Source organism: Anomalospiza imberbis, chromosome 4 (assembly GCF_031753505.1).
Source record: "Anomalospiza imberbis isolate Cuckoo-Finch-1a 21T00152 chromosome 4, ASM3175350v1, whole genome shotgun sequence".
In the NCBI taxonomy this organism is placed as follows: Eukaryota; Metazoa; Chordata; class Aves; order Passeriformes; family Viduidae; genus Anomalospiza; species Anomalospiza imberbis.
Genome location: NC_089684.1, coordinates 44,573,437 through 44,600,217, shown reverse-complemented (window position 1 = coordinate 44,600,217; position 26,781 = coordinate 44,573,437). Strand labels below are relative to the sequence as shown.

Sequence of the window (26,781 nt, the reverse complement as noted above, 5' to 3'; positions counted from 1 at the left end):
TTTCCACGTTTCAGAACCAAAACCAAAACAGGAGGGTGGGTATTTACCTTCCCAGCCCTGTGACAAGGCAGCAGCCAGAGGTGTTGTTAGGAAGGGCAGGGTCTCACAGGAGCTCTGTTGCCCTGTCAGCTGTGCCACCTAGTGTGGTGACAGGGGATCTCCAGTGAGAAACGGAGCACCTGCTCAGCCAGACCCGTGTGCTCCTGTCCCACTGTCCTGGCTCTGACAGGGGCACTTGGGGATGTATTTGGGGAGCTCCTGTGAGGCTGGCCACCGTCTGATCCCGGGGAGAGAATGCTATTAAAGCCTTGTGTGTGTATGGTGCTTCCTCCAGTTCTGCAACAGAACAAAATGGAAAAGTGAGTCAGTAAGAAAGAAATAGAAATCCAGGAGCCCTGTTACTCCCTGTGGATGTCCTGTGGGCTCATCTGGCAGTGCCACAGGCAGCTCTTGCTGGAACAGATGCCAAGTGCCCTTGCTGCAGCAGTGTGCTTTGGAAGTTACCCCTTGCAGTAGCTGCAAGGTATAGCCATGTTCAGCACCACTGATTGTTTCAGTGTGAAGAATTTCTCTTCTAGTTTAACTGGAAAGAGTCAGGTGTTAAAAGAAGCCATGTCACATCTCCTTGGACACTCTTGTGCAGCGTTGCACTGCAGTCAGCAGGTGGCACAGGAGGAGTATGGCTGGCAGGAAAAGCTCTTCCCTCCCAAACAGAGAGGAGATGCTTTTACTCAGTTGCAATTAACTCCGTGAAAAGTGGTTGGTTAGTAATGAGGACACCCCAGATCCAGACTTGTTTTCCATTATGAGCCATGAGATTCTGGAAGGCAGCTAAAAGGGACCTCAGGTGTCCATTTCAGGCCTGGTGCCATTCTTTAAAAGCAGTGACCCAGCCTGGACACAGATGTCACCCCCAAAGGTCTTACCCCGGTTGAGAAGCACAGAGCACACAGGTTTTCCATTTATTTTTAAGGGCATGGGTTGTGATCCTGAGTTTGCTCTGCTGTTTTTCCCTGTTAGAATGCATTTCATCCTTGCTTAGCTGACTCAAAACATCTAAGAGGTCTAAGGCCATTCTTTCCTACTTAGCCATAGTAATCTGCCTTGGAATTCCTTCTTGGGTTTGGGGTAGAGCTTATTGCTTGCCCTACCAGTCTCTTGCTGCATTTCCCGTACTTTCTCTGGATTTCTGTGCTGTGACAGTAGCGTCAATGACAGCTTTCCCTACATCCCTTTTCCTCCTCAGTTTGTTTCCCATGAGCCATTATTTGCCAGCCTTTTCAGTTCATTAGTCAGTCTGTGCAAGTCTCACTTTCTATTTTGTTGTTCCTCATTCTCCATTTCCCCATCTGGTACACCTGCATTCCAGGTGCCCCTTCACTGGTTGGTGCCTGTTGCTTTTTACCTCCTCCCAGGCATAAACCACAGTATAATATATTTGGCTAAATTGTCTCAAGCTCGTCTCAGACTTCACTGAAGTTGTGGTACTTAGCAGCTCTTAAGAATTAAATCATAAATGAGATTTCCCAGCAAAATCCTACTGACAGCCTCTCATGGTTGGCTCACATCCTGGAGACATCATGCTTTGACTTCCATGTGGATTCTTTCCATGGTCAGGCCCATAGGAAATGCAGCATGAAAGACAGGTGAAGTGTGGTGTTATTTCACACCCTTTCTTTCACTTAGGCCGAACCTTTTTAGAAATTCTGAATATGGGTCTTGATGCCCCCATATTTGAGATGCTGCTTTGCTGAAAGCTACAAGTAAGTTGTATTGTTTTATAAATCACATTATTTAATTCAAAATGGGGGTGTTTTTTGGATGTTTTCTGTGATGCCTGGCTGCTTACCCTGTGGGGATTCTTGGGAAAGGATTCTACCAAATGGTCTGCAAGCTCTGATGGTAATGCTTGTCTTCATGTCCTGAGTTTGATTACAGGTCTGGCATCACAGAGTTGCAGGGAGGTGCCCTCACTGGTGGAACATATTTTTGCTCCCTGGAATAAAAAGCCAGGGATATAAAACAAGGCTGCAGCAGGGATCTTCAGTGTGCCCTGAAGTGCAGTTCTGCTGCCATCAAATCTGCGTGTCCCATTCTGAATCAGTCCCTGCAAGTTCCTTTTTCCCTGGTTCAGTGTGTGGGGGCGGATGTCACTGGTCACTTAGTCATGTGCTGCCTGGGTCTGGTGACAGGGGAAAGCAAAAAGTCCTTTTCCACACAGTCTTGTCAGAAGGCAGGCCAGGTCCTGAGCCAGCACATGATCCAGTAGCTTCATCCCAAGGCCTGGGTCACATGCTAGAACCATGGCAGGGACATTTTTTGCTTCCCCAAAGTGTTCCCTTTGGTGCCAAGGGACACAGCTGACCTACACAAGGTATTGCAGACCGTGCTGAAGCCTAGTGGCTCCCATCCTGGGGCCCAGCTCTGCTTTTGGCCTATATTTAAGATGCTAAATACTCAGAATTGAGGCTGGCAGGCACCCAAGTGCAATAGGGCACTGGGGCTGCAGCCTGGGATCTGGCAAGGAATGGGGACAGAGGAGCTGGGTTCTGGAAGAAGCACAGACCTAGAAATAGCCAAAGGATGCTGGGTTGCTTGGCTTAGCTGTCAGGCACCTTTTGCCTTCCCTTTCTCCTTCAGTGTTTTTTCCTCAGTGCCCCCTCTGTGCTGAGCAGATGATACAAACAGCTGAAGGCAGCTTTGTTGTCAGCAGCTGTCCTGAAGGGAGCCTGGCACCCTGCCCACCCAAACAGTCCCGGGATTTTGTTTACTGCACTGGGATAAAACCCACATCGTGGGCCCAGAGCTTTGCCTTCAGCAGGGATTCAGAGCCAGTGCTGCAGCCTGGTTCTGCACTGCCCTCAGGGAGAGGGGGGTACAGGGAAAACAGATCCTAAGGGAGGAGATTGCATAGCCTCCCTACCAGGATTAGACCCCTAGGATACTCTTTGTTCCTTTAACCCTTTGCACAACATTGCCCTCATCGTTCTCCCAACCTGTCACTTGAGAACTCTGCCTCTGACACATTTCCAGGGAATCTGGTGGCTGCCGTGCCCTCGGGCAGTGCTGCCCTGGCCCGGGATGGGAGATGAGGGCTGTCCCACACACAGCCCCGTTGTCTGAGCTGGCAGACAGGAGCTGTTTGTACCCGGGCTGACATACAAAGCATTTGTTTTCCAGTGGCTGCGGGATAAGGATGACTCATGCTGGGCCTACCAAGTGTGCATTTAAATGCAGTGGACACTGGCAATCAGGGAGAGACTTCCAATGTGAGTTTTTGGTCTTTCTTCATCTGTGGCAGCGGGTTTGGTGCACTTTGAGGACGGACACCCCAGGTATTGTGCATGGGAAGGCTCCTGAGAGCTTGGCTGTGCTGCTCTGGAGCCACTGGTGCTGCTAGCTAGAAGATCCTTACACTGCAGAATTTTAATTAGAGTTAGTTGATCGCCCGAGTAAATCATAATGTGATGCAGGCTGGCAAGATCATCTAATTGCAGCCTTCAATCTCTGTGTTTACTTCAGGAATGGGGGAAGATCTCAGGCTGTGCCATAAGACAGACTCAGAACAAAGCAGACTGATTGTAGGATTGCAGCCTCTCTCAAACGCAGTCAGCAGAGACAGTGAAAATCCCTGGCTGTCTGTGCAAGACCTCCCTTTTTTCAGTAAAACTGAGTGCAGAGGTAGTGTGTGTCTAGGCTTTAATGCAGCAGCAGACCTTCTAAGGGCTGGAGTCTGCTCTTGAACTCTTGCAAATCAAAAAGCAGTCAAGAGTAGGCTACAAAAAGATGAAAATGAGACTCCTAGAGTTTCTGCCATGGAGCATCCCTCACCTCTGTATGTCGGAGTGGCACTTATGTGGGACAGGACTCTCAGGTGAGGGAAACGTGTGCCATTGGTTTGCCCATTTTAAATGTGCCTTCCCTAGTGCATGCAGTTCCCTTAAAAATAGATGCAAGTTGAAACTCAAAGTCCCAAGTGCGGCAATTAAATGTAACAGGTGTCTCTCTCTGCCCCCTCCCTTTGGGAAGGTCTGGGCCGGGGGCTGGAGTGTCCATCCCTTGGGGTTGTAGACTGGAATCCTCCCCTTTTTAGGAGGCATGCATGCCAGACTATGGGGGAAAAGGTGCATGTTCACCATGGATTTTGTTTGAATGAGAGGTTCTTTATAATGTCTGTCATGTCCAGGAGAGGTTTTCAAGGCTAGAGGGTCGAGTCTCTGCTCTGCAGTGTCAGATATTGATGGGGAAGAGTGTGACTAATAAAGTACCTGGCCTGCCTGACTAACCTGACTCTGTTAGCCACGTGTGTCAGTAACCTTGCCCACTCCTTACAGATCTCCCTAGAATAAAAACAGAGACACATTTTTATGATGATTTGGGCTTTGTTGTCTGCTTGTTTGTAAGGCCAGAGTGAACACAATCCTGGTCTGGTTTTGCATTTCTCCAGGCTTTTTTTTTTTTTTTTTGCCAGGTTCTCCTTTGCTCTACTGCTTGGGAACAGCATGGGCTCATATCAGCTGTGTTTTGTGTTTTTGGTTCCTCCCTGGATGCTTCCACACCTGTGTTTATCCCTTGCCGTGCAGAGGATGTTCCCAGTAGTCCAGGGGTGTTTGCAGCATTCAGCAGCAGCAGAACAAGTAAACCTGGTTCATCCTGGAGCTGCCTCAAGGGCTGTACAGAAAACTGAGGGCTTGGAAAACTGTGTCAGTCTCTGTGGGCAATGCTCAAGAGTATCAGATCAAGCACTTCAAAAGACAGCGTTCTTCCTGTTGCAATCTGCATTGCAGAAGCTAAAACCTGAATTAAGGTAGTAAAACTCTGACAGGAGGAGCTTCACCGATGAGATGGGCTTGGCACTGCAAGCCAGGCCCTCAGGAAACCTGTGTGAGCTACCCAGACAGTGCCACTTGCCAGAGCCTCCTGTCCATCCCAGTGCAGGCCCTGCCACTTCCTGGCCTTCCTTTCCCAGCAAAGTCTCTGTTCCACAGCCACTGGTGACATCCTCCCACCCCAGAAGGCATTTCCTGGTTCAGCAGGGAGGGCTCCAGCCCTGCTCTGTGCCAGTGCTGGGAAGGAGGTGTTTGGAATGAGGGATTCAGCTTTGGCAAAGCACGAGGGGAGCAATCCTGGTGGAGAGGAAAAGGTGGCCTGGAGCGCCGCTCAGTCCCACGCTGGCAGCACAGCTTGGCACCACCGAGTCACGAGGCTCTTGCTGCATGAGCAGATGAGTCAGGGGAGCAGCAGACCCAGCCAGAAGTAGCTGAGGGGTGTGAGTGGCTGCACTGCTAATTTTGGTACAGCTGAAGTTATGAGGAATGTGTTTGTGTTTGTGTGATTACAAAATGTGCCTATATCACAGTTACCACATGCAGGTGTGTGTGAGTGGCTTACAATCCATGAGGGCTACGGTTATTTAGCTGGGGAGTGTCAAAAATAAGAGGTTCAGGGCCAAATTTCAGAGGGAAAACCATTTTTGCTGCTAATCTCATAACAGTTAAAAGTAATAATTTCCTCAGAAGCTAAATTAAGTGCTATTGCAGGCAAATGTCTCATTTCCTGAGATGTCACTGTCCCAAATCTGGAAGTCAAGCACTGTTCTAACCCAAGAGCAAAGGTTGCTCTTAGAAAAAACATCAATTTTACTCCCAGCCCTTTCCAAGGTCGCTGACGGACCCAGTAATTGCAGCGTAGCTCTGCCCTACAGTGAACTGCTTTCCTGCCAGCAATTAATTTGCCTCTGTGGGAAGAAGAAATTGAAGCTTGAGACAGTGAAATGTAATCACTACCCAGTTACAAACCTTTCAGAAATGTCTCAACTCTCAGCTGAAATGAGGATCTTATAATTAGGTTATATTGTTATTATCTATATTATTATGTTGTTTTATTAATTAAGCATAGAGTACTAGATACCCACAGTGTGTGTGAGTTCTCTGGTGACAAGGACATGTGTGAGCTGTGCAGGGAAAGCAGAAGGGCAAAGCCTCTGGAAAGCTTTTCCTTGTGTGTTACTGATGCACTTGGGTGTTTCCCAAGATCTGCTCCTCCAGGATTGGGAGCGTGCCCTGCATGTAAGGCTTGTGCTGCTGTCCTTCTTGGCCCTTGCTGTGGAACTGCAGCCAGCACAGGCCCTTTGTCAGCAAACTGGGAGTGGGAAGGACCTGCAGGTTCCCTGTATTGTGTTTTATGTCATGTGGGTGAGCTGGGCAGCCAGGTACCACAGATCCATGCAGGGAAGCAGACTGCAAACATCGTACAGCAGCAGATGAGTGGACAAGCCTACCCAAATTGAAGATGAGACAGAAACTGGTAGTGTGTTTATCAGGTGAAGCACTTTTCTAGTTAGAACTGCATTTTCAGCGTTGAGGTGAAACTACACTGGGTCCTGGAGAAGCTGTTTGGTGTCTCTGTGTGCCCTGAGGTCACAGCTCCCGAGGAAGCAGTGCAGGGCCTGGATGCAGTCAGACAGGGTGTGAACAGGTCTGTCAGCAGTGGCAGGTGATTAAGTAAGGGCAAGCACGATTCCTGTCTCGGATGTCAAAGTCCAGAGATCAGTCAAGTGCCAGGGATGCACACAAAGAGACAAGGAGCAGTACCCCACCCTTCTGTATGTGCTGTTCCAGCCCTGTTGTGGGCAGCATCAAACATCCTCGGGAGAAATGTCTGACAGTAACTAAACCACAGGAGGAAGATTAAGGATTTCTGGGATCTGTTCTGATTTGGCTGATACTGTGCTGTGTGATTTCCTAATTCCTTCCCTTACAAGCTTTTCCTGCTTTGCATGGACTCCCAAGGAGCCGAGCACCTGGTGTTGCACAAACTGAAGGAGCCACATCACCACCTCAGTGAATCTGGCTTTTTATGTTTATTAAAGATATTCCAGTGCATGGGAAAGGACAATTTCACCGTGTCCATGCTCTCCAGAATGTGGGCCTTGTCTGCCTCTTCTCTCAGTAACATCACCATGATGCTGCAAAGGGAAGATGTGTCCCTGCTTGTTTAAGGGATCCGTAATTAGAACACACGATTGTGCCCTGAGCCAGCAGTGCACCCACTGCATTCCCAGGCTGCACTCCAGAGGTGGAGCCACTCCTCACAGGAGTGCTTGCAGTGTATCATGGCTTCTTCCTAGGCTTCCAAAAGTGAAATTCTTGCCAAAATAAAGAAAATAATTCACTCTGAGAATCTATAGTGAAAATCTGTATGGAGAAACAATGTGCTTCTGTGCATCACATGAGTAGATTTTTGTGGAAAAATCAGAAAAGCTGGATAAATCAAACCCCAAATTCTGTAGGAATCTTTACTTGATCTATAAATACCTGTGCAAGGTTCAGCTACAATATTTTGCAGTGGGAGAGAAGGTTTATGGTTTCAGAGACAGAAATCCCACAGAAGAGTCTTTCTAAGCAGAAGGTTTTATTGCTGTAGTTAAATTAGCCTTCAAAACCAGATTCTAATTATGTATTCTGGTTCTTGGTTTTTGGAGAAATGGTGATGCAACAGGGCTGGGAACACCACTCTGGAATGAGAATCTAAATGAAAGAAAGCTGCCAGAACAACCTTTCCCCCCCCCCCTTTTTTTTTTTTTTTTTTTTTTTTTTTCCTTTTTCAACTGCATGGGTGGAACCACAAAAATTCTGTTTTTCCAAACAGCTGTGACATGTGACCTCAGAACCTTTCATAAGCAAAAATATCCGAAAGGGCACATAATAACATAACACTGTTGCTGTAATCACAATTACAGGAAAAAGTATTTCTAGGAGAAGATGCTTCAGTCCATCCTAGCAGGAAATCCACTTGAAGGGCCACTTGTCCTCTTGCTCAGGAAGGTATTACTTGGATCGGGCTGCAGCTGGCGAGCTGCCAGCCTCGTGGTTTGGCGAGGGAGCTGACTCGTGACTTGGGAAACACTGGTGCTGCTGATGGGACGTGGGATGGTAGCGCTGTGTCGCAGGGCTTGCCTGCCTTTTGTGCCACAGGAAGGCCGTGGGGCAGAGGGGTTGGCATGACATCCAACGCTGGAAAGCCCCTGTTGTAGGTGTCTTTCCCTCCTGCTGGCAGTTATGGGTGGGAAAATGGAGCAGAACATCCTACTGGCTTTTGAAAAAGCAGGTACATTGCTGTGATTTATTTTTTCAAGAGCGGTTTAAGTGTGTTAGTGGCAGCTGAAGTGCACGGAATTGTGGCAGAATCCGCTCCCTGCGATGCCTAATTCAGTGTAGAGGCGCTTCACGCTCCCTTCAAGCCTTCCCACAATAATCTCGGTGTGGAATTCCTCCGCTTGTTTTCCAGAACGCCCTTTGGCGCTGCCCGCCGCGCCGAGCGAGGCGCTCCAGCAGCGCCATCCCCAGCGGGCACGAGGCTTCCGGCTGTGCCAGGAATCCTTGCGGGCAGGAACCATCCCCCGATCCTTTGGAATACGCTGTCCCGACCCCGGTAAGCCGGGAGAGCATCCCCCGGGACAGCAGAGCATCCCCGGGAGAGCGGTGGTGGCTGCGGCGCCGAGGGCGGGGAGCGGCGGCTCCTCCCGGCGCTGGCGGGCGGGGCCCGCGGTGCGCCCGCCCCCGGAGCCCGAGCCCGGCGGAGCCCCGGCGGTCCCTGCTCGGCGGCAGCAGCAGCAGCAGCCATGAAGTCGCTGTGTCTCGTCACCGTGGGGGTCCTGGCCATGACGCTGCTCATCGCTAGCATCTCCCTGCTGGTCGCGCACGTCTTCCAGACGGTGGTGGATCTGCAGGTGAAGCAGGTAAAAGCATTGCCGCATCGCCGGCTCGGTCCTTGTTTACCGGTTTATTCCGTCTGAAAATAGCCGAGGGAGGAAGGGAAGAGGGGAGGGGGCTGGCTCCCTCCTTGCAGCAGCGGTGGGTGAGTGGGTAGGAGCATCCCTGGGCTGTGAACCCCCCCCCCCCCCGCCCCCGCCCAGCACCACCTGGCTGAGCTGGGGCTCAGAATGGAGCTCAGGCTGCACTGGTCCCTGGGCTGGGTAAAAATCGGGTGAGGATGGGTAAAAATGCCTCTTCTTGAGGCAGCTTTGCTGGCTGTGGGGCAGCAGCTGTATGAAGGAGCCCTCTCCAGAGCAGCAGCACCTGAGGGGAGCAGGGGCCACCTAAAGCACTCCTTCTTTTTGCCATCTCTGTCATAAATTGCATGCAGCTTTCATACTTGTTCTGCTGTTCCATTTACTGGTGCCTCTGGAGCAGGGCCAGAGGTGCTGTGGGCTGAAACACACGGTGTCTCCCAGTTCCCCAGGCTGGGTGATGGCAGCCAGGCATTTCACCGTGTTGTTCCACACGTGGGGACACTCATCCTGCCCTTGCCGTGGATGCAGAGGCCTGCACTGCTCCTGCTCTGCCTGAGCTTTTGTTTCTCTCCCAGAGTGGCTCTGTGCATCTCTGCAGTGGCCCAGTGAGAAAGGTCAGTTGTGTCAGTAACTCTCTTGGAATTCCTTTGTAAATGAACAATTAATCATCTCTCTATCTGAGGAATATCATCTTAGTTCTTATTCTGACAGAGAAGCCAGGAACACTAACTGATGAAGGGATTTGACCAGTGCTGTTGTCTAAGTGGTGACCAGATTATCTGTGGTCTCTTAACCTACTGTTCTTTCCTCTGGGCTGTTGACAGGGAGCATTTTCTACCATGGGACCTGCACTGTCTCAAATTGGTTTGGTTTAGCGAGCACGGTTTTAGGTTGGCAGTGAGTTTTACAGCAGGTTGTGCCACTTGGAAGTGCAGCTCCGTCCCCCTGATCTTGGCTCTCCTTGGGAAGGAGTCTGCCCTCCCCTGCATCCCAGAAGTTCTGCTTCCAGTGTTCTCCTGGCTGTTACCGCCAGAGCAGTGGGGTGGAAGCAGTACTTTGGAGCAGGACTGTCGGGAATTAGGCGTGATCCTCCTTACACGCATTATCTCCCGGCGGCCTGCTCCTTCCCCGGGGCAACTTATGTAAGAGCAACTTGGTGTTCGCTCAGCAGGCCTTGCAGTAATGCAGGATAAAGTTTCCAGAGCTCAGGCTTTTCCTGCCTGCTGCTCTCCGGCTCGTGCTGGCACACATCTGGACTGCAGGGAATGAGGTGTCCGGCTCTGTGCAAGAGCTGCCAGGTCCCTGAGGGCCTGCTGCAGGAGCCACACCCCCCAGACGGGGGAAGCACAGCTTTCAGCCCCAAAGCAGGGTGCTCCCAGTCACTCTGCTGATCTGGCTGCTTTCCACTTTTGCTTTATCCCACGTGAGCTTCCCCTCAGTTGTGTGTAGTCTGGAAAGCTGCTGCCTCTTGTGTAACCGTGTGTGTAGCTTAGAAAATCTTGTGCAAATAGACAAATCTCAATTTGCCTTTGGAATGGGGCAAGACCTGAGCTTTTGCATGGAGTCCCTGTTCATGTGAGGGCTTTCCAGGCGTCCTGGAGCAGAGCTGCCTTGCAGTGACGGGCTGTCCTTGCAGTCTCAAGTGCAGCTGGAGTGGAATGCTGTGTTTTGGAACCGCTGAAGCAACTGTGTCTCCAAAGCCAGCACCTGTGAGCGGCTGGGGATGGCTCTGCCTTCACAGGGGGTTGTGTGCAGCAGCCTTTCCAGCCAAAGGCAGGGTGTGGGAAGAGTGGGAATCCAACCTGCTGTCAGACTTCACATCCCCCTTGGAAACCAGTGGGCAGATGTGTTGTGACAAGAACACTGGCAGCACTTTTCGCAGAAGGTATTCGAATCTCATCAACTTATTCTTTATTTGCTATTTTTTTAAATTTCTGTGAACTAAACGTACCATCCCAAGCAGAATTCCAAAACCTGTTTGTTATCAGGGCCTAGCACTCCTCTAGAGAGGAGTGGGGAAAAATCTCTAATGAACAGGGATTAAACTTCTCCAGAAGAAAGGCATTCCAGCTGCCAGTGGGGTTGCTTTGTGCCCTCTCATGGGGAGATGCTGGTGTATTTATTGCCATAGATGTGCAGGTTGTGAAAACAACCTAATATTTTATATATTTATATATATATATATATATATATATATGCACATACACACATAATCAATCTTGGAGCTATGCTCCTCATTTCAAACTTGGAAGTCAGTCAGTCCTTTGGCCCGGATGTTTCCTTCACACCACGTCCCTTAGGCTGAGAATTTTAGAAAACACTTATTCTTCAAACCCCTTGAAATTCCACTGGACTTGTCACCAGCCATCTCTCGAGCTGAATTGGCTGGAATGTTTCAGGCCCGAAAGGATAAGGAAGATGTTTTCTCCTTTGATTTAGCTGATGTGTTGATCATTTTTTGCTGTTGTTATTTAATGCAAAATACTGGATCTCTCGGGAGAGTTTAGTATGAAGGCCTAGCTGAAGGATCCATTGGGATGCTCCTCTGGGGCAGGGCATTCCCAAGGTGAGGTGCAGGAGTAGAGAGATCTGTTCATGCTGGTCTGAACACTTAGCCCATCACCTTAACAAGTTGCAGTTAAACTCTGTCATAGATGGACACGTGAAAGTGCATCTTTGAATTAAAATGTTTAGAGGTTCCAGGAAATAAAATGAAAAAGGAATTAAATTTTCTGTGTAGCTTTCAGAAATATTCAGTACCATTTCCCACTCCCACCATCACTGCCAGTAGCTGTTACATTTGGGAGGGAAAGCTCCCTATTTATTTCCTGTGTGTAAAGCACAGTCAAGGCAAGGAAACAGCAGCAAAGGAGAGTGATGCAGGTTCAGGGCTGGCTGATAAATACAGTCAGCAGGAAGGATGTTTTGGAACACTGGAAATGAGCATGGACTCCACTTGGAAAGGAGAAGCCCTGAAACAAAAGAAAGGCACATCAGCCCTGATGTCCTTGTAATATCCTGTGATAGACTGATCCCTGGTAAGACTGGGTGAAAATCAGAAGAGAAGAGCTTACCATGTTTCATTATTTGACAGTTTTTGGGAGTCTCTCTGAATCCAGCTCAGAAGTTTGTTAATCTGGATTTGCTGTTACTGTTCACAGCTATAAATAGACAGTTTCTGTGGGAGATGCAAATTGTGCCGTGCAATCCAAGAAATAAATCTGCAATTAATATGTCCAGTGAATACAGAGATGAGTCTCCTTGGCATCAATCATAAGAAAACAGGATCAAAAGCATCAGGCTGTGTAGGAAATCGTATATAAGAGGTGCTGGTAGTTCCAGAGAAGTGCTCCAAGCTCCTCAAGCTTGTCTGAAAAACATTAATTTTTGAGGTGTGCACAGAATACATAGGTTTTAATCCTATGGGGAAAGCAGGCTGCAAGTGCAAAGTGGCACCAGTTGGGCTGGATCTCGCTGCCATTCAGCATTATTGCTGCCATGCCAAGCTCCTGCCAATGAGTTTGTCTTTGAAACAGCCTTCTCTTTATCTCATCCTCCAAAATTAAAGTCCACATGGAGAGAAAATGGCTCCTTAAGTGGGAAGGCCAAGAATGAGTCCTGAGGCAAGTGTGGCTGATAAGACCCCGTGAACATTGACCACGAGCTGGCAGCTGTCCAGCCTGCCCTGCTTCTGAGCTTCCACTCACAATATTCCACTTGTTTTCTCAGAAGAATAAGAAGAATGAGTGTTGATGAGAGCCATTTAATTGCAAATCATTCCCCTCCTCCCTATTTTCCGCCTACAGGTGATGTGGTTTTCAAAGACAGAGTTTTCTTTGTGTTTATTCCTGAACATTCACTCTGCTAGCCAGATTTCTCTGTGTGACCACTGAAGCAGTTCCAGAGTTGTGGCTACATGAAAAGCCTTGATTTTGGTGATGGGGATGCTTTATAGGTGGGGTGAATTTTATCCAGAATGGGTTGGTAATAAAGTGAGACGTCTATTGCAGAGCTGTACATGACAGGTGGGGTTGTGACTTTCCATATAACATGTATATACTGATAAAGGGTTTCACTGAGGTAGGGGAATTAGTGCTACATTTCCTAAGTGCTTCTGTTAAAAAATAATGGTTTATAGCTTGGTTACCAAATAGACTGATGCACCGTGTCAGATGCTGACTGCAGCAGATGCTGACTTTGCTGTATGAAAGAAATTAAAGATAGAGGGCAAACAATCTTTCCCCTATTCCAAGACCTTGGAAAGGCACAAATCCTAGAGTGCCCATGTGAAAGAAATTTGTCATTCACAGTTTTGCTCACAGGCCACTGAAAAACAAAGTCTAATTGCTTGGGAGACAGAATCGCACAGCTGTGTTGGAATCTGACATTCTTGGGCAAAGAAATCACCGAGGCCAGGACTCTTTTGGCCTCCCAACATTGAGTTGTACTTTATCTATAATGTTGGCACGTTCTGTGGTGTCTTGCACCAGGTGGAGGTTTTTACTGATGCAGGAAAGGAGACAGGATTGCTGAGTAATAGCTGGTCAGTCTCCCTTCTGAAAAATGTCAGGCACAATTATCTTTGGGGAGACGTGGAACTACAAACCAAGCAGTGCTGTCCCTGGCCTGTGGCCAGGGGAGCAGGTGCCTGGGCTGGCTGATATTGAGTGAGCTGCTCCAAAGTAAAGCAGATCTAGAACTGGGGTGTCTCTTGAGTCTTACTGCCTGTGCTTGTTCCCAGGGCATGGAATTCCTCTCCTGTCAGTACCACGCAGCATGATAGCATTAGCAGCTGATGTGCCTTTCTCTTGTTTCAGGGAACGGTCTTGAAGAACGGCACGGAAACCTTTGAGGCCTGGGAGGACCCTCCCCCCCCAGTCTACATGCAGTTCTACTTCTTTAATGTGACAAATCCTTTGGAAGTGCTCCAAGGCGCCACTCCTCTCGTAGAGGAAATAGGACCATACACCTACAGGTAGGACCTTTCAGGAGTTCCGCACTCCGCAAGACCTCTGCTGGGTGAGGAATCCAGAAGGCTTGAGATCCTGCTCTGGGAGAAAACCTAGGTGTTAATGTGTGAGGGAAGGTTTATCCAGGGGAGCATGGTCACAGCCCACCCAGACAGCACTGACACTTGCAGCTGCTTTCAGATGAAGCCAGTGACTTCTGTCAGATTTTGGGTCAAGTTTTGCTGGTGTGCTGCTCTTTTCACTCCTGAACACAGAGGAAGCTGATGCATCCTGGCCTGCTGTCTAGTGAGCTGGGTGGTGTTTGGGAGGCTTGGGAGAGAGGAGTGTTGCACAGAAGTGTGATTCATGCTCACTAAGGAGTTGGTTCCTAGCTGGAGTTGCACCATCCACATGGGTAAAATGTGGCCAGGAAAACATTTAGGGTGGTACTAAAAGGGTCTTCCTAAGCCAACCCTCATTGAAAAACCTGCTTAGCATTTAAACCTATCTCTCATTTTTACTGATGGATTTACTAAGGCCACGTGCAATGTTAAATATTGTCCAGCTCCTAGAGCTGTCCTGTGTGGCATGGAGAGATTTGGAAGTCCCCTTACAGACGAGTTTTCCTTTAGAGCTGTGTTGTGCTCAGCTGCCTGCAGCTGTGCAAGCCAGGAGTCAGGAAGGGCTGTGGTCCTGAGAGTCCTGGTGTTGTGGGGAACTCATCACCACAGCAAGAAGGTGGATTCCTGGCTGTCACCCTCACTTCTGTCTGTTTAGTCCTGGCAAACTCTGTGTGATACTTTGGCATAATCCCTGCTATTACATGAGCCAGTAGAGCTGGAGAAAAGATGATCCACAAGCTCTCAAGTTCCCAAGCTTTCCTTCAGGTGTGTGTAGTATAACACTGGGCATTAGTCAGCAATATGTTCAGTGTCAGGAAGATGAACAGGACCAGCTCCAGGGTTCACAAAGCTGCAGAGCACCACACAGGCTGGAATTAAGTCCTCTTTGCCAGATTCTTCTTTCCCCTTTCCTTAGTTCCAAGTCTCTCCTGGGTATCTGATGCAGCCTGGTTTGGGAAGCTGCACCTTGTCCATGAAGGAACTCAGCAGGGTGGATGGGGCTGGTGCTGTAGTGGCTGGGCTCGTCCCTGCCCCAGGGGAGGCCTAGCCTGAGCTTCTGGTTTACTGGGAGAGCCTTTCCCTGCATCCCACGCCAAGGGCTGGCTGCAAGCGGGTCCCCGATGCCAGCCCTCCCTGAGGTGTTCTTGGCGGGGACAGGGAGGGAATGAAAGAGGCTGCACATTCCAGCTGCTTCTGGCTGGTTTGCTTAGCCTCATTCTGGCATGTCTGGACAGGATTTCCCTGTGCTCTGCTCTTCCTCCATAGAGGAAGAAGGAAAGTTAGGAAGTGGAGAGCTCTCTTGCAGCAGATTTCGTAACCCTAGCCTGGCTGCAGCAGGCTGTCAGCAGTGGGTGGGGAGGAGAGGAGGCGTGTTCCAGCCACACTGCCCGCTCCAGCCAGGGAAGAAACCTCCAGCTGGCTCCACAGGCCCTGTGTAGCAAAGCATTGAAGCCTCATTTGGCCTTAGCACGTGGCAGAACACCCAAAATGCCCTAATGTGAGGCACCTGGCTGCGTGTTTTTATAAAACAGGGTGTCTGGGGAAAGCTTGGGAGTGAACTGGGCCCGACAAGCAGAGGGAAAAAATCCAGTCAGTGACAGGGAGGGCTCCAGAGAGTCTCATCCTGCAGCTCAGGGTTTTCACCAGCATACATCGTAAAGCACTTGAGGCAGATTCTGTAACAAAAACATAGTAGTGCCGGTGTTTTTAAATCCTGGAAGTTGAACGGGCAGCATGTAAAATAAGTAATGACAAAGTTCAAGCTGCTTATCTGCCCAAGCCTACTGAGTCCCAAAGAACGCTGGAATATTGTATGGTCTTGCACTCATTTACAACATTTAACTTCAACATCTTAGAGCCTCCTACTCATATCCCTCATCAGGGAGTATTATTTTCCTCTCTAGAGCTGGAGAGGTGTCTCAGGTTACTCCTGGCCTATTTTAGGAAGGCATTTCACCGCTGTCCATCTCCAGCCACTCAGTTCCAGCCCTGGGGTATAAAACAGACTGCTGTCCAAGAGGGTCTTGCCAAGCCAAGCTGGAAGTGTTGCCAGACCAAAATGTTCCTGTGTTTCAGGCGTGCTGAGGAGTGGTAGAGACAGCTTTAGGGTAAGGAAGATGAGAAGTGGCTGGTTTCTAATAGCAGTAGTTTCACAGGCCTTTCCAGTTTGCTTTAGATGTGAAAGCTGAGCCAGAGTAATGCAGCCTGTTGTGAAGCTGCACTGATGGATCCAGTGCAGCCAGATGGATCCAGTGCAATCTGGCAGAACCATCTCGATCCATACTGAATGCAGAACATCAGAGCACAAGATCTGGCAGAACAATTCTCCCTCACGTCTTGGGACTTGACATTTGCCCAGGCAAATGTGAAAGTCAGCAGGCTCCTGAGTCACTGCAGGCTGAGGAAGCAGGAGGAGTTTCACCTCCTGCGTGTGCCAGGCGGCGAGCAGCCCGCTGCCATTTCCCTTTTGGGGTTTGCTGGAGCCACGTGTGTGTCAGTCTGCTCTGCGCAGCTGCAGAATCCTGGTTGGTAAAGTGCTAATGGCAATGGAAATTGACTTGTGCTCCTGACATGTGTGTCAGGGTAATTAGGATCTGACTTTCTCATGGGGCCAGCAGGTAGCATTTGATGTTCCTTGCCAATTGGACCGGTCTGTCAGCAATCCTGAGTTTTATCCTGCTGTCTGTGTGCTTAGACAGGAACAGCAGCAACCTCCCAGGCCATGGGTAATGAACAGCAAAAATTCAGTTGAATTTCTGTCGTGCCCAGGATTCCTGCTTGAGAATTAAAGGAGAAGAACTAAAATGAGGCTTGTTCTGTGGTCGTGCCACATGTAAGCCCTAGTGCCACGTGCTCTGAAGCCAGCAGAAGGATTCTGGTGGGTTCTTAGGTCAGGTCCATGACACACAAGCAGCCTGCATCTTTCTGGGAGTGGATTTTGCCTGCAGCAGAGGCAAAAGTTTCATTTGCAAACTGGACTTCAGGGCAATCTCATATATGGTGCCTCTAAATCCTTCTGAGCCGTCTGAAATTGTTGTCCTTCCTTTGAGATTTTTAAAGATGAGGCAAAAATATGAAGTGCAATTAACACACAGGGTGGCATTTTTGGAAACGCCCCATGAGGTCTGACTCAGCTCACGCAGATGCAGCGGGGAGTTTGTGTCAGTGAGGGAATCTACTTCCAAAAAACTGGAAATGCCACCCTTTATGTGCTTAAAGCAGTAGAACAGCCATAAGTTAATTGTGATTAATGCTGTGTCTACTTGTTTAACTCAATTAGAGAACAAACTCTTGTCTTTCAGGGAATACAGGCCAAGAGTGCATGTCCAATTTTTGGACAATGGAACCAAAGTGTCTGCTCTAAACCCAAAGACTTACGTATTTGAACCTGAGAAGTCAGTGGGAGACCCTGAAGTGGACCTGATCAGGACAGTAAATATCCCTGCAGTGGTGAGTTCTCTTTCATTCCTGCTTGGAATTCATCCTGACACACTTCAGAAGCAGCAGTGTGTTGCTTCATCCTGACTCTCCCTTTGTGGTAGATGAATGTGACGGAAGAGCAAGAGAGGCAGCTTGTGTCCTGGGCAGATGCTGGTCTCAGTTTGGGGCTGGACTGTTGTGGAGGGCTTATTTTGTTCCTCCCTTTCCTCACGCCTCTGCAGTGCCTGTGCCTTCCTCTGGTGCTATGTGATCACACACTCTCCAGGGACAAGGGGAAATCAGGCTTGCTGGGCTTCCATGAGTCAGTGAAACCAGGGCATCAGTGATATCAAATGCCTAGGAGGAACTCCCACTTCTGTGTGAGGGAGTTGGGAGTGCTTGCGGTTATTTTGTCAAACTTGGAGAAGCTGCCTCCAAGTCTGCTTCTCAAACCAGAAACAAACTACAGTAGAGCAGTTCCAGGCAGAGCTGAATGAAAGGAACCTCTCAGAGTATTCAAGTCAAAAATGCACCCCCAGACTGCGCAAGGTGAAAGAGAGTCTTGTGGTGATCACAGGCAGACCATTATTTTGGTCTTACACAGGGACTGCATGAGAACAAACAGTTCCCAAGCTGTCAAAGCTTCCAGAGGCAGCCAGCCTGTACTCAGATACTTGGGGGTGTTATTCAGCCTTTTCTCTCCATCCTGGTTTAGTTTCAGTTGCAGGTTACCTTCATTTCAACTTTTCTTTCCCCAGCATTTCCAAAAATGCCTGACTTTACAAATGAGTCCAGAAATGCCCTGTATATAGTAGTAGATAGGACTCAGCTTACTGAAAGTTGTAGACAATACAGACCCTGTATTTTCAATTCCTCCCAGACATCTCATGGTGGTAAGGATTATCTCTCCTTCAGATTTATGGCTGTGATGTACTGTAACAGGCAGTACGAGAAGAACCACAGGCTGGTAGCCCAAAGAAATGCCCTCCTTTTCTTATGACCTCTTTGAAGACCTCTTGTAAGCCCACTTGTCAGCTGGAAAGGAAATAAACATTTGAATTTTGGGGAAATGATTGTGCAGTGGTGGAAAGCGTCTGTGCCTGCATGCAGCTGATCATTTATTGCCCAGCAAATCTGACCATTGCTCCCTCATTCCAATGCCCTGGCAGACTGCCATGGAGTGGACCAGGTCAACCCCTCTGCAGTTTGCCACAGAGGTGCTGCTGCTGCTGTACCAGGAGTCGCTGTTCACCGTGCACAGCGTCCACGAACTGCTCTGGGGCTACAAGGACAGGCTGCTGTCCACCATCCACGTCCTGCATCCCGAGATCGACCCCGTCTTTGGGCTCTTCAGCAAGGTAACTGATGGCCATGCCTGCTGCTTCTGTCCCTGGGGGATGATGGCACTGGATGGGAGGGATGGATAAGCTTTCCAAGGACAACATCCTCCACTATTGCCTGTACTCACTTGAATAACATGGGCTTTGTGGGGCCATGTGTGCAAACTGCCAGACAAATGTCCTGATTTCCTTAGTAATTGACTGAAATTGGATGTTAATTCTGTGCTGGAGCCATTCCTGGCTTGCATGTCATTTTGGTCTGGGAGAAATCCTTGCTGCTTGGACATATCTGCAGTGCTGAGGTTATTTCTGTGAGGTTATTTTCTTCCTCAGAACTCTTTATTCAGGGGCAGCTCTCAAAGAGAGAAAAGGCTCATCTGGTGTTGTGTTTCCTGCCTTTGGGAGGGGTAAGGATATTGCCCAGTCACTTCCACATCATTCCTGTTCAGGATGGAGTTCAATGAACTGCACAGATCTCAGGGGCAGTCCATCACTCCTGGGGTGGATTTGGAGTGGTGACAGCTTCAACTCCTGCCACCCCACTGCAGTGACCAGCCAGGTGCCACAGGATGAGTGGAGCCACTGAAAGCTCCTGCATCTGTTTGCAGATGAACGGAACTGATGATGGAGAATATGTGTTCCTGAGTGGGGAAACTAACTACCTGAACTTCTCCAGGATTGTGGAGTGGAAAGGAAAAGAGTAAGTTTCTCAGTGTACTGTTGCCTCTGTCACAATCTGCCCCTTGCTTGCCTGGTGCCAGTTTAAAGAGAATGCAAGTGCAACTTAAAACCCATTTCAATCCCTTTTCTCGTTAGCAGAGCTGAGGCAGGAGGAATTGGCCCTGTACAGGTCTGATTCCTGTTTGTCTAGGCCAGGAGCTGGCATTGCCTGACTGCTGCTTGGACATCTTTTAGCCCTTGCTCTCTGTGCTTCCCTTTCTTCAGGTCCTTGAGCTGGTGGACAACAGAGTCATGTAACATGATCAATGGCACAGATGGGACATCCTTCCACCCGCTGATCAGCAAAGATGAGAACATTTACATCTTTTCTTCTGATTTCTGCAGGTAAGGAGAAGACAGTGGCACTCAGGCTTCAAAGCAGAGCGTTTGCATCCATTCCTCTTGAGGTGTCATGTTAGGCTGGTGGTCCTCCTCCTGTGATTTCATTTAACAGTCACAGTGGTCTGCATTTATTCGTGGTGGGAAGGATGAGAGTTACAAAAAGCCCTCCTAATCTGCAGTTAAGGATGTGTTATTTGAAAGTGTAGATTTGTGAGGTGAAAATATGGACGAAAACTGCAAGGATGGACTGGACTGCACGGCTAGGAACAAGGGCAATGGAAGGATTTATATGAGCTTTCCTTAAGCTTCTTTCCTCCAAAGTCTTCATCTGTGCTGTGCTTTTTCAGAGAGCCCAGGTTGCCCTCTTCAGAGATTCATGACTTTACATGATGCTGTCTGAAATGTACAAGGAAATCTTGTGCTTTCCTTCCTTATGTAACACCTTGTCTGCCCTCTTGCTGATTTCCCGGTGCACGAAGAACAGAACCGACCTGGAATTATTTAAATCAATACAGACGCGTGTTAGGCTAAATTCAGCACGTGCCAGATTATTCTGTCTTCCACGACAGTGTTCCTTTCCTGGTCCCTTCCAGCAGAGGTACCAGCACTCACACCGCATGCAGCAGTGGCGTGGGGACCGTCTGTTTTGTGCAGCAGCAGGATGATGAGATGTATGTTTGCTGATCAGACAGCGGTGGGAATGCAAACTGGGACAGACAATGGGCATCAGCAGGGGGACATGTGCAGCTGGGGTCAGTGCTGCTGCGGCCTGACACGCCTGGTCCTGCTCTGCTTCCCTGCAGGTCCCTGTTCCTGGTGTACGACAGCTCGGGAGCCGTGGCCGGGGTGCCCACGTTCCGCTTTGTGCCCTCCTCCATGGTGTTTGCCAACACCTCGGTGAACCCAGCCAATGCCGGCTTCTGCGTGCCCGCCGGCAACTGCCCCGGCACCGGCGTGCTCAACGTCAGCGTCTGCAAGCAGGGTACGGTCCAGCTGTGTCTGTCCCACGGCCACTGGGGCTTCGCAGCTCCACAAGGGCCCCTTCCCCTCTCTGTAAACAGCTCAGAGCTGTGAGGTCCTCCAAGGCTTCCCTGAGTCCTGCTCGGCCTTTTGTTTTGGTGGTGACTCAGTGTTTTCACGTTCCAGGTGCTCCAATATTTCTGTCAGCTCCACATTTTTACCAGGCAGATCCAAAGTTTGTAGAGGACATAGAGGGCATGCATCCCAGAAAAGAATACCATGAGACGTTTCTGGACATCAATCCCGTAAGTGCAGCCTTTTTCAAGGGTTCTGTAGGTGAATGGATCCAAGCACCTGAGTTTAGGTCACTTCCTTGTGTGATGGGTGTTGGCATAGTTCCGTTGACCTCAAGGAATCTGTGGTAGCTCCGTGATGCTGGATGGAATGGGAGATCCCTTTGGGTACTTTGGGTCAGCTGTCCTGTCCCTGTCCCCTCCCAGTGTCTCACTCACCCCACCCACCCACCCACTGCCTGGCAGGGCAGTGTGAGAAACAGAAAAGGCCTGGAACTGCTCAGCAATCACTGGAACATCCCTGCGTTACCCACGCTGTTTTCATCACGGCTCCAAAACGCAGCCTGATGCCAGCTGCTGTGGAGAAAATTAATTCTCTCCCAGCTAAAACCAGTACAGCAGTGATCTCTACACCCCCACAGACAAATGTGGGTTGAGGAAAAGAGCACAGTCATGACCTGCCTGGTTTACAGAAACAGTGCTCTGGCTCATCGGCCTGTTATGTGCAGCTAAAGCAGGAGGAGATGCCACAGCTCCGCTCCTAAGGTCTGATGTAGATCCTGCTGTGTGGTGTGTACCAGGTTCTTCCTGTGTTCTCACAGTTCTCATTCTTTCACCTTTGCTGTTTTTTTTTTTTAACACTGATCTCTTTTATTTCCCAGCTGACAGGGCTCGTCTTGCGGGCAGCCAAGCGGATGCAGGTCAACGTTCACGTCCGAAAATTACCTGAATTTTTGTGAGTGTTCTCTGCTGCTGGATGGAGTCTCATATCTAAACTGATATTCAGCATGATTTTTTCTGCAGCGTTCTGATGGAATATGGGATGGAGAGAGCAGGTGTGAGAGAGAAGTCCAATAGAATCTCAGTTCTAAGGGGCAGTATGCTCCCCTCTCACAGATGAAACAGATTCTGTAATTCCATCTGCAGAATAAAGAATGTTGAGTGGTAGCTAGTCCTCCTGATGTTTACTGCTACAGCTTGGCTGTAATAACTACAACACAAGTATTTTATCTGCCCAGTCCCCTTGAAAGACTCAGTGGTGTTCTTCAGGCTTGTTTTCCAGTGCCCAGGAGCTGTCACAGTAACACAGGTCCTGCCTGAACTGGGATTCCACATGTGCCAGCAGTTGGGGGATTTTTGCTGTTGTGCCCATGTCACTTGGACAGTAGTTCCTGTGTTTTACAAGTAGGAGTAACCTGAAACATCAGCTTAGCTCAATTCCTGTTGCCTGGCACAAATCTGTCACTCAGTTACTAATGAGCCCTGGATGGATCCCTGTCTTTCACTGCCCACCAAGTCCCAAAATATGCCCTGCTCCCAAACCAGAATTTATTCATCTGTGAGATCAAGATTGTCCTACTCCAGCAGGGAGGTGAAAATCCACAGCAAAAAGAAACAGCCCAGAGGTTTCTTAGGGACACTTTCCTCCTTCATTGTTCTTGTATAATCTGTCTTCACAACCCTCAGGTGGAAAAGTTCCAAACCCATAATTTTTGTTTTCCACGCAGTGAAACCGGCAACATCCGAACGCTGATTTTCCCAGTGATGTATATAAATGAGGTAAATAGTTCTGCTATGTCTTTCCAGCATTGTGGCATGTTAATTCTTGCAGAAATACCCTCTGAGCCAGCCAGAAAAGAAAATGCTGATTTCCTTGTTGTTTGTACAGCAATAGCTAGGAAGCTGTTGCTGTTTCTTAACTGACAACCCTCCTGCTGTTTACTGTAGTGTTAATATCAGCCTTGCCAAACACTCTCAGACACTCCTTTTAAACTCAAAGGAGTTGGCCATGAGGAAAAGGGGTGCTCAGACAGAGGCAGTACTTCAGGAGATCACACCTTTTTCTGAGTCATCTGCTGTGAATATTCCTGTGCTGTAGTCGGATCACCAAATCAATTGGTGTTAGTTCCATTCCTAAACCAAAAGTTAAAAATTCCTATTTTCATTTGAAATACAGACTAGGTGATCCCTCTGCCCCTGGAAGAATTTTAGGGGGGAAGTATGTCAAGAAGCAGTGAAGCAGTGGTGGAGAGTTGTGGGAGTGTTGTTTCCCTGCCCTTCACAAAAGTGATCTTATAGGAAGCACAGAAATAAACTTTTTTTTTTCATTTCCTCTTCATCTCTCTCTTCTCCAGAGTGTTCTGATTGATGAAGCATCTGCCAGCAAACTCAGGCACGTCCTGCTGGAAGCCAGTGTTGTGACTGGAATCCCCTTTGTAATCATGGCTCTGGGGATTGTGTTTGGGATTGTTTTCATTGTGCTGGTGTGCAGGTCCCAGAGGATAACTGAAGAGGTAAGCAGCACTTGGATTTGACTTTGCTTGCTGTCCATCTGCCTGCATTTGATTTTTTCTTTTTTTTTTTTTTTTTTTTTTTCTTTTTTTTTTTTTTTTTTTGTGGTTGATTTTACCTCTTGGTGTCTTTCTGCATGTGTTTTTATATTGTTTTTGTTGGGAATGACCTTTCTAGGGAGGGGAAATGTTAATAGACTCAGAATAAACGCGCCAAAGCAAAGGAGTGGAGTTAATCCGAGAAGCCTGGTAAGGCAGGTCCTGTCTCTGTGCCCAATTCCCTTGCCAACAGTAGTGAAATAAATCAGCCTGTCTAGAGGACCCTGAAGGATAAGATGCAAAAACTCCACCATATCTGAGGACAGATTTAGTTGCTGTCAGTGTTCTCAGCAGAAGAACTGCTGTATAAGAATCCACTGTTGTGCCAGTGGGTTATTTACCAGAAACATAATGCAAATTTGTGGCCAAAGAACAGATGAATTGCACAGACAGCAGCAGGAAGTATTCTCCACTATTGTCTATTTACGAGACAGTCTGTAAATCTGTTTATGAGCAGTTCTGTCCCAAGATGACATGCTGGCATTAAGGTGCCTGTCAGGGCAAAAGCTGATGCCAGCATTTCACCATAACAGGGTTCAGATGGCACCAAGTGTGGAGCCTTTGGTTAGAAGAATAGCCTGGGTTCTCTAGGAGGCTGTTTTGTCCTCATAGTTGCTGTGGGCTTGCTGTCTTTGGTGTTCCCTAAATGCTCTTACAACTTCCTTCTGTGCCTGGGGAACCCCCCTGGATCAGTGGGATCCACTGCCATCCCATCCCCATGGGACTGCACTTCAGTTTCCTGTGCGGGAGAGACTGGTCCTTTTTCCTTTTCCTTTTCCTTTTTCCTTTTTCCTTTTTCCCTTTCCCTTTCCCTTTCCCTTTCCCTTTTCCTTTTCCTTTTCCTTTTCCTTTTCCTTTTCCTTTTCCTTTTCCTTTTCCTTTTCCTTTTCCTTTTCCTTTTCCTTTTCCTTTTCCTTTTCCTTTTCCTTTTCCTTTTCCTTTTCCTTTTCCTTCTGAGCCTGCCTGTGCTGTCAGCAGCTCAGCCAGAATGTCAATCTGTCCCACTGCCCAAGGCCTGTCCTAGGAATTCCTGCCCCACCCTACATGCACAGCTTCAAATGAGCTCTCTTGGATGTGCTGGAACACTCTGCAGGGGTCAAAGTAACAAAGGGACACCTGCATTCCATGCTTTTCCTGCTTTGCTTTTTGTTGCTCTTCCGGCAAACAGAGGTAATCCAGCAGTCTGCAGCTCTTCTTGTGATCCCTGGCTGGTTCTTGCCTTCCCTCCTGTGTCAGAGCTGCCCAGGTCCCTGCCCAAGCTGCCACCAACCCTCTGGTGCTTCCTTAGTGCAGCCCTGGCTCTCTTAGAGGGAATTGTCTTTAGAAGTAGGAGCTTTTCCTTTCCCTGCTTGGAGTCTGGGCAGCCCAGCTTCCCATGGTGGAGGGTCTCTCATGGCTGTGTTTCACTTGCTGTGGTTTTGTCCTTGCAGAGCACAGAAGAAGAGAGGTCCCCACTCATCAGGACGTCTTAGTAGATTTTATTCCCCCTGTGAGCTTGGAGAATAAACCATTAGAGCTGACCTAACACCAAGTGTTCCCTGTGGAGCCACGCTCGTGTCCAGCATCACTTTTGGTGGGACAGAGGTGGAAGGGAATCTGCGCTGTCAGCCAGGGAGGAGACTTTTCTCTCAGCTACGTTACAGCTTTCAAACTCCATTTGCAAACTGCTCCAGATCCCGCTTTTCTCAGCCCTGCCCTCTGTTCGTACCCGCACTGGCAGCCACAGAGGATCAGAACCACAAGCCGGCCTGATTCCCTACGACAGTGACACAGGTGGCCTTGCCAAGGGCCCTGGGAGCGTGGACGGCCCTCTAGGAACGCAGCGGGCTCCTGGATGGCCCCCGGGACAGGGACACAGGCCGTGGGCCGGGTGCCGCCCTGTCCATAATGTGTCCTCACTGCAGCGTGCTCCGAGTGTTTGTTGCTGGTGTGCTTGCTCCTGTCACAGCACACGTGTGCGGCTGACCCGCCCCAGAGCTGCAGCTCCGCGTGGGACCGAGCCAGCGGCTGCAAGTGCTTCTCCGTGCAGACCACCACAGTGTTCCCACTCTGCTTGCTAGCCAGGCTTTTATCCTTCGGGTGTGGGGTTTGTTCTGCAGCTTAAGGCACCACAGCTCAGCGGTGTTCCTGGCCTGGAGGGGACACAGCCGGTGGGTGGTGTTGTGGGGGTTTGCTGGGAATGCAGACTTGGCATGTTTGGGATGGGAGCACCCCTCCGTGTTATGGACAGGGTCCTGAGAACTCCTGACACTTTTTTACTTGTCAAGCAGAAGCTTGTGTTAAAAGTCACCAAGGTTCCTTCCCCCTTTCCAATTAAAAGAATATTCTCATTGAGGAATGTTTCCATTGGGTAGTGAAATGCGTTTTTAAAGTGTGTAACTGTCTTCTAAAGAGGGGCATTGGGGTTTGCATTGCTTGGCCTTGGTTTGGGGTCTTTTTCCTGGCTCTTGCTTTGGTTTCTTCCCTGTGAGGGTGGAGAGGCCCTCGAATGGATTTTGCAGAGCAGCTGCGGCTGCCCGTGGATCTCTGGAAGTGTCCAAGGCCTGGCTGGACGGGGCTTGGAGCAGCCTGGGATAGTGGAAGGTGGCCCTGCCCATGTGTGAAAACCAGAATTCACTGCTTAGAATTTTTTAAAGTTTAATAATAATAGGATAAAAAAGGACAATATTTCCAGCGCTGGGGTGCTCCTGGCCAACAGCCAAAGAACACCCCGGTGTATACAGACAGTGTTTCTGATATTTTGGGAACTCCTTTGTCTGACTTCTTCACACTCCAGCTTCTCTGCATGACATCCTGGGTGTCAGGTCAATGTATTTTATTTCTTCTTGTGCCTCCTGCCTGCTGTTTCACATCCCCTTATAAGGATTTAGTGTGTCCTCCTTAAATTTAACATGGTGATTGTTAAATCTCTAATTGTCCTCCGGTGCTCTGTTTTGTGTCACGGTTATCACTTGGACAGGTTGGTCAGTGGATGGCCTTACACTGTTCTTAGTTACACAAAAGCCTCTTTTTTTAACATCTTATGTTTTGCTCAAGTCTGTAACACAGTGCATTCATCACACTATTATTTCCGTAAGTGATACAGAGATATTATATTGATAACACCACTGTTTATGTAAGCATCACGGTGCATGCTTAAGCTGACATATATTATATTAACAAGCAGCTGAAAAAGAGTTATCATTGATACTATTTCTAAATACTTATAATCCCTAACAACACGCATAGGCTAATACATAAATGTGAATCTGGTCATTTTTCACACATGGCAGGGAGTGGAGCAAGATGGGCTTTAAGGTGCCTTTCCAGCCAAGCCCTCCTGGGATTCTGTGATAGCACTGTCACCCCAAATCTTGTTTTCTGGGAATAACCCTGGGGAAACGCTCTGGGGACTGGCTGTGCTCTGCTTTTTACAGCAGCGCGGGATGCTTTGGGTGCAGCTGCCACAGGA

General features: G+C 48.9%; 1 protein-coding gene across 3 annotated transcripts; it reads left to right on the top strand.

Annotated features, from left to right (window-relative positions):
* Nucleotides 1-244: 244 nt before the first annotated feature.
* Nucleotides 245-25,668, top strand: SCARB2 (scavenger receptor class B member 2). Of its 3 annotated transcripts, XM_068188220.1 has the most exons (13): nucleotides 8,568-8,740; nucleotides 13,612-13,769; nucleotides 17,168-17,315; nucleotides 18,455-18,643; nucleotides 19,234-19,325; nucleotides 19,571-19,690; nucleotides 20,491-20,669; nucleotides 20,834-20,952; nucleotides 21,603-21,676; nucleotides 22,449-22,500; nucleotides 23,076-23,234; nucleotides 23,410-23,480; nucleotides 24,761-25,668. In XM_068188220.1, the coding sequence occupies exons 1-12, from the start codon at nucleotides 8,624-8,626 to the stop codon at nucleotides 23,437-23,439; spliced, it is 1,437 nt and encodes a 478-aa protein (XP_068044321.1). In that variant the 5' UTR covers nucleotides 8,568-8,623; the 3' UTR covers nucleotides 23,440-23,480; nucleotides 24,761-25,668. The 3 variants fall into 3 exon arrangements, with proteins under 3 accessions (XP_068044322.1, XP_068044321.1, XP_068044320.1); XM_068188221.1 differs by lacking the exons at nucleotides 8,568-8,740; nucleotides 23,410-23,480 and adding an exon at nucleotides 245-359; XM_068188219.1 differs by lacking the exon at nucleotides 23,410-23,480 and having other exon boundaries at nucleotides 8,569-8,740.
* The last annotated feature ends 1,113 nt before the right edge of the window (nucleotides 25,669-26,781 follow it).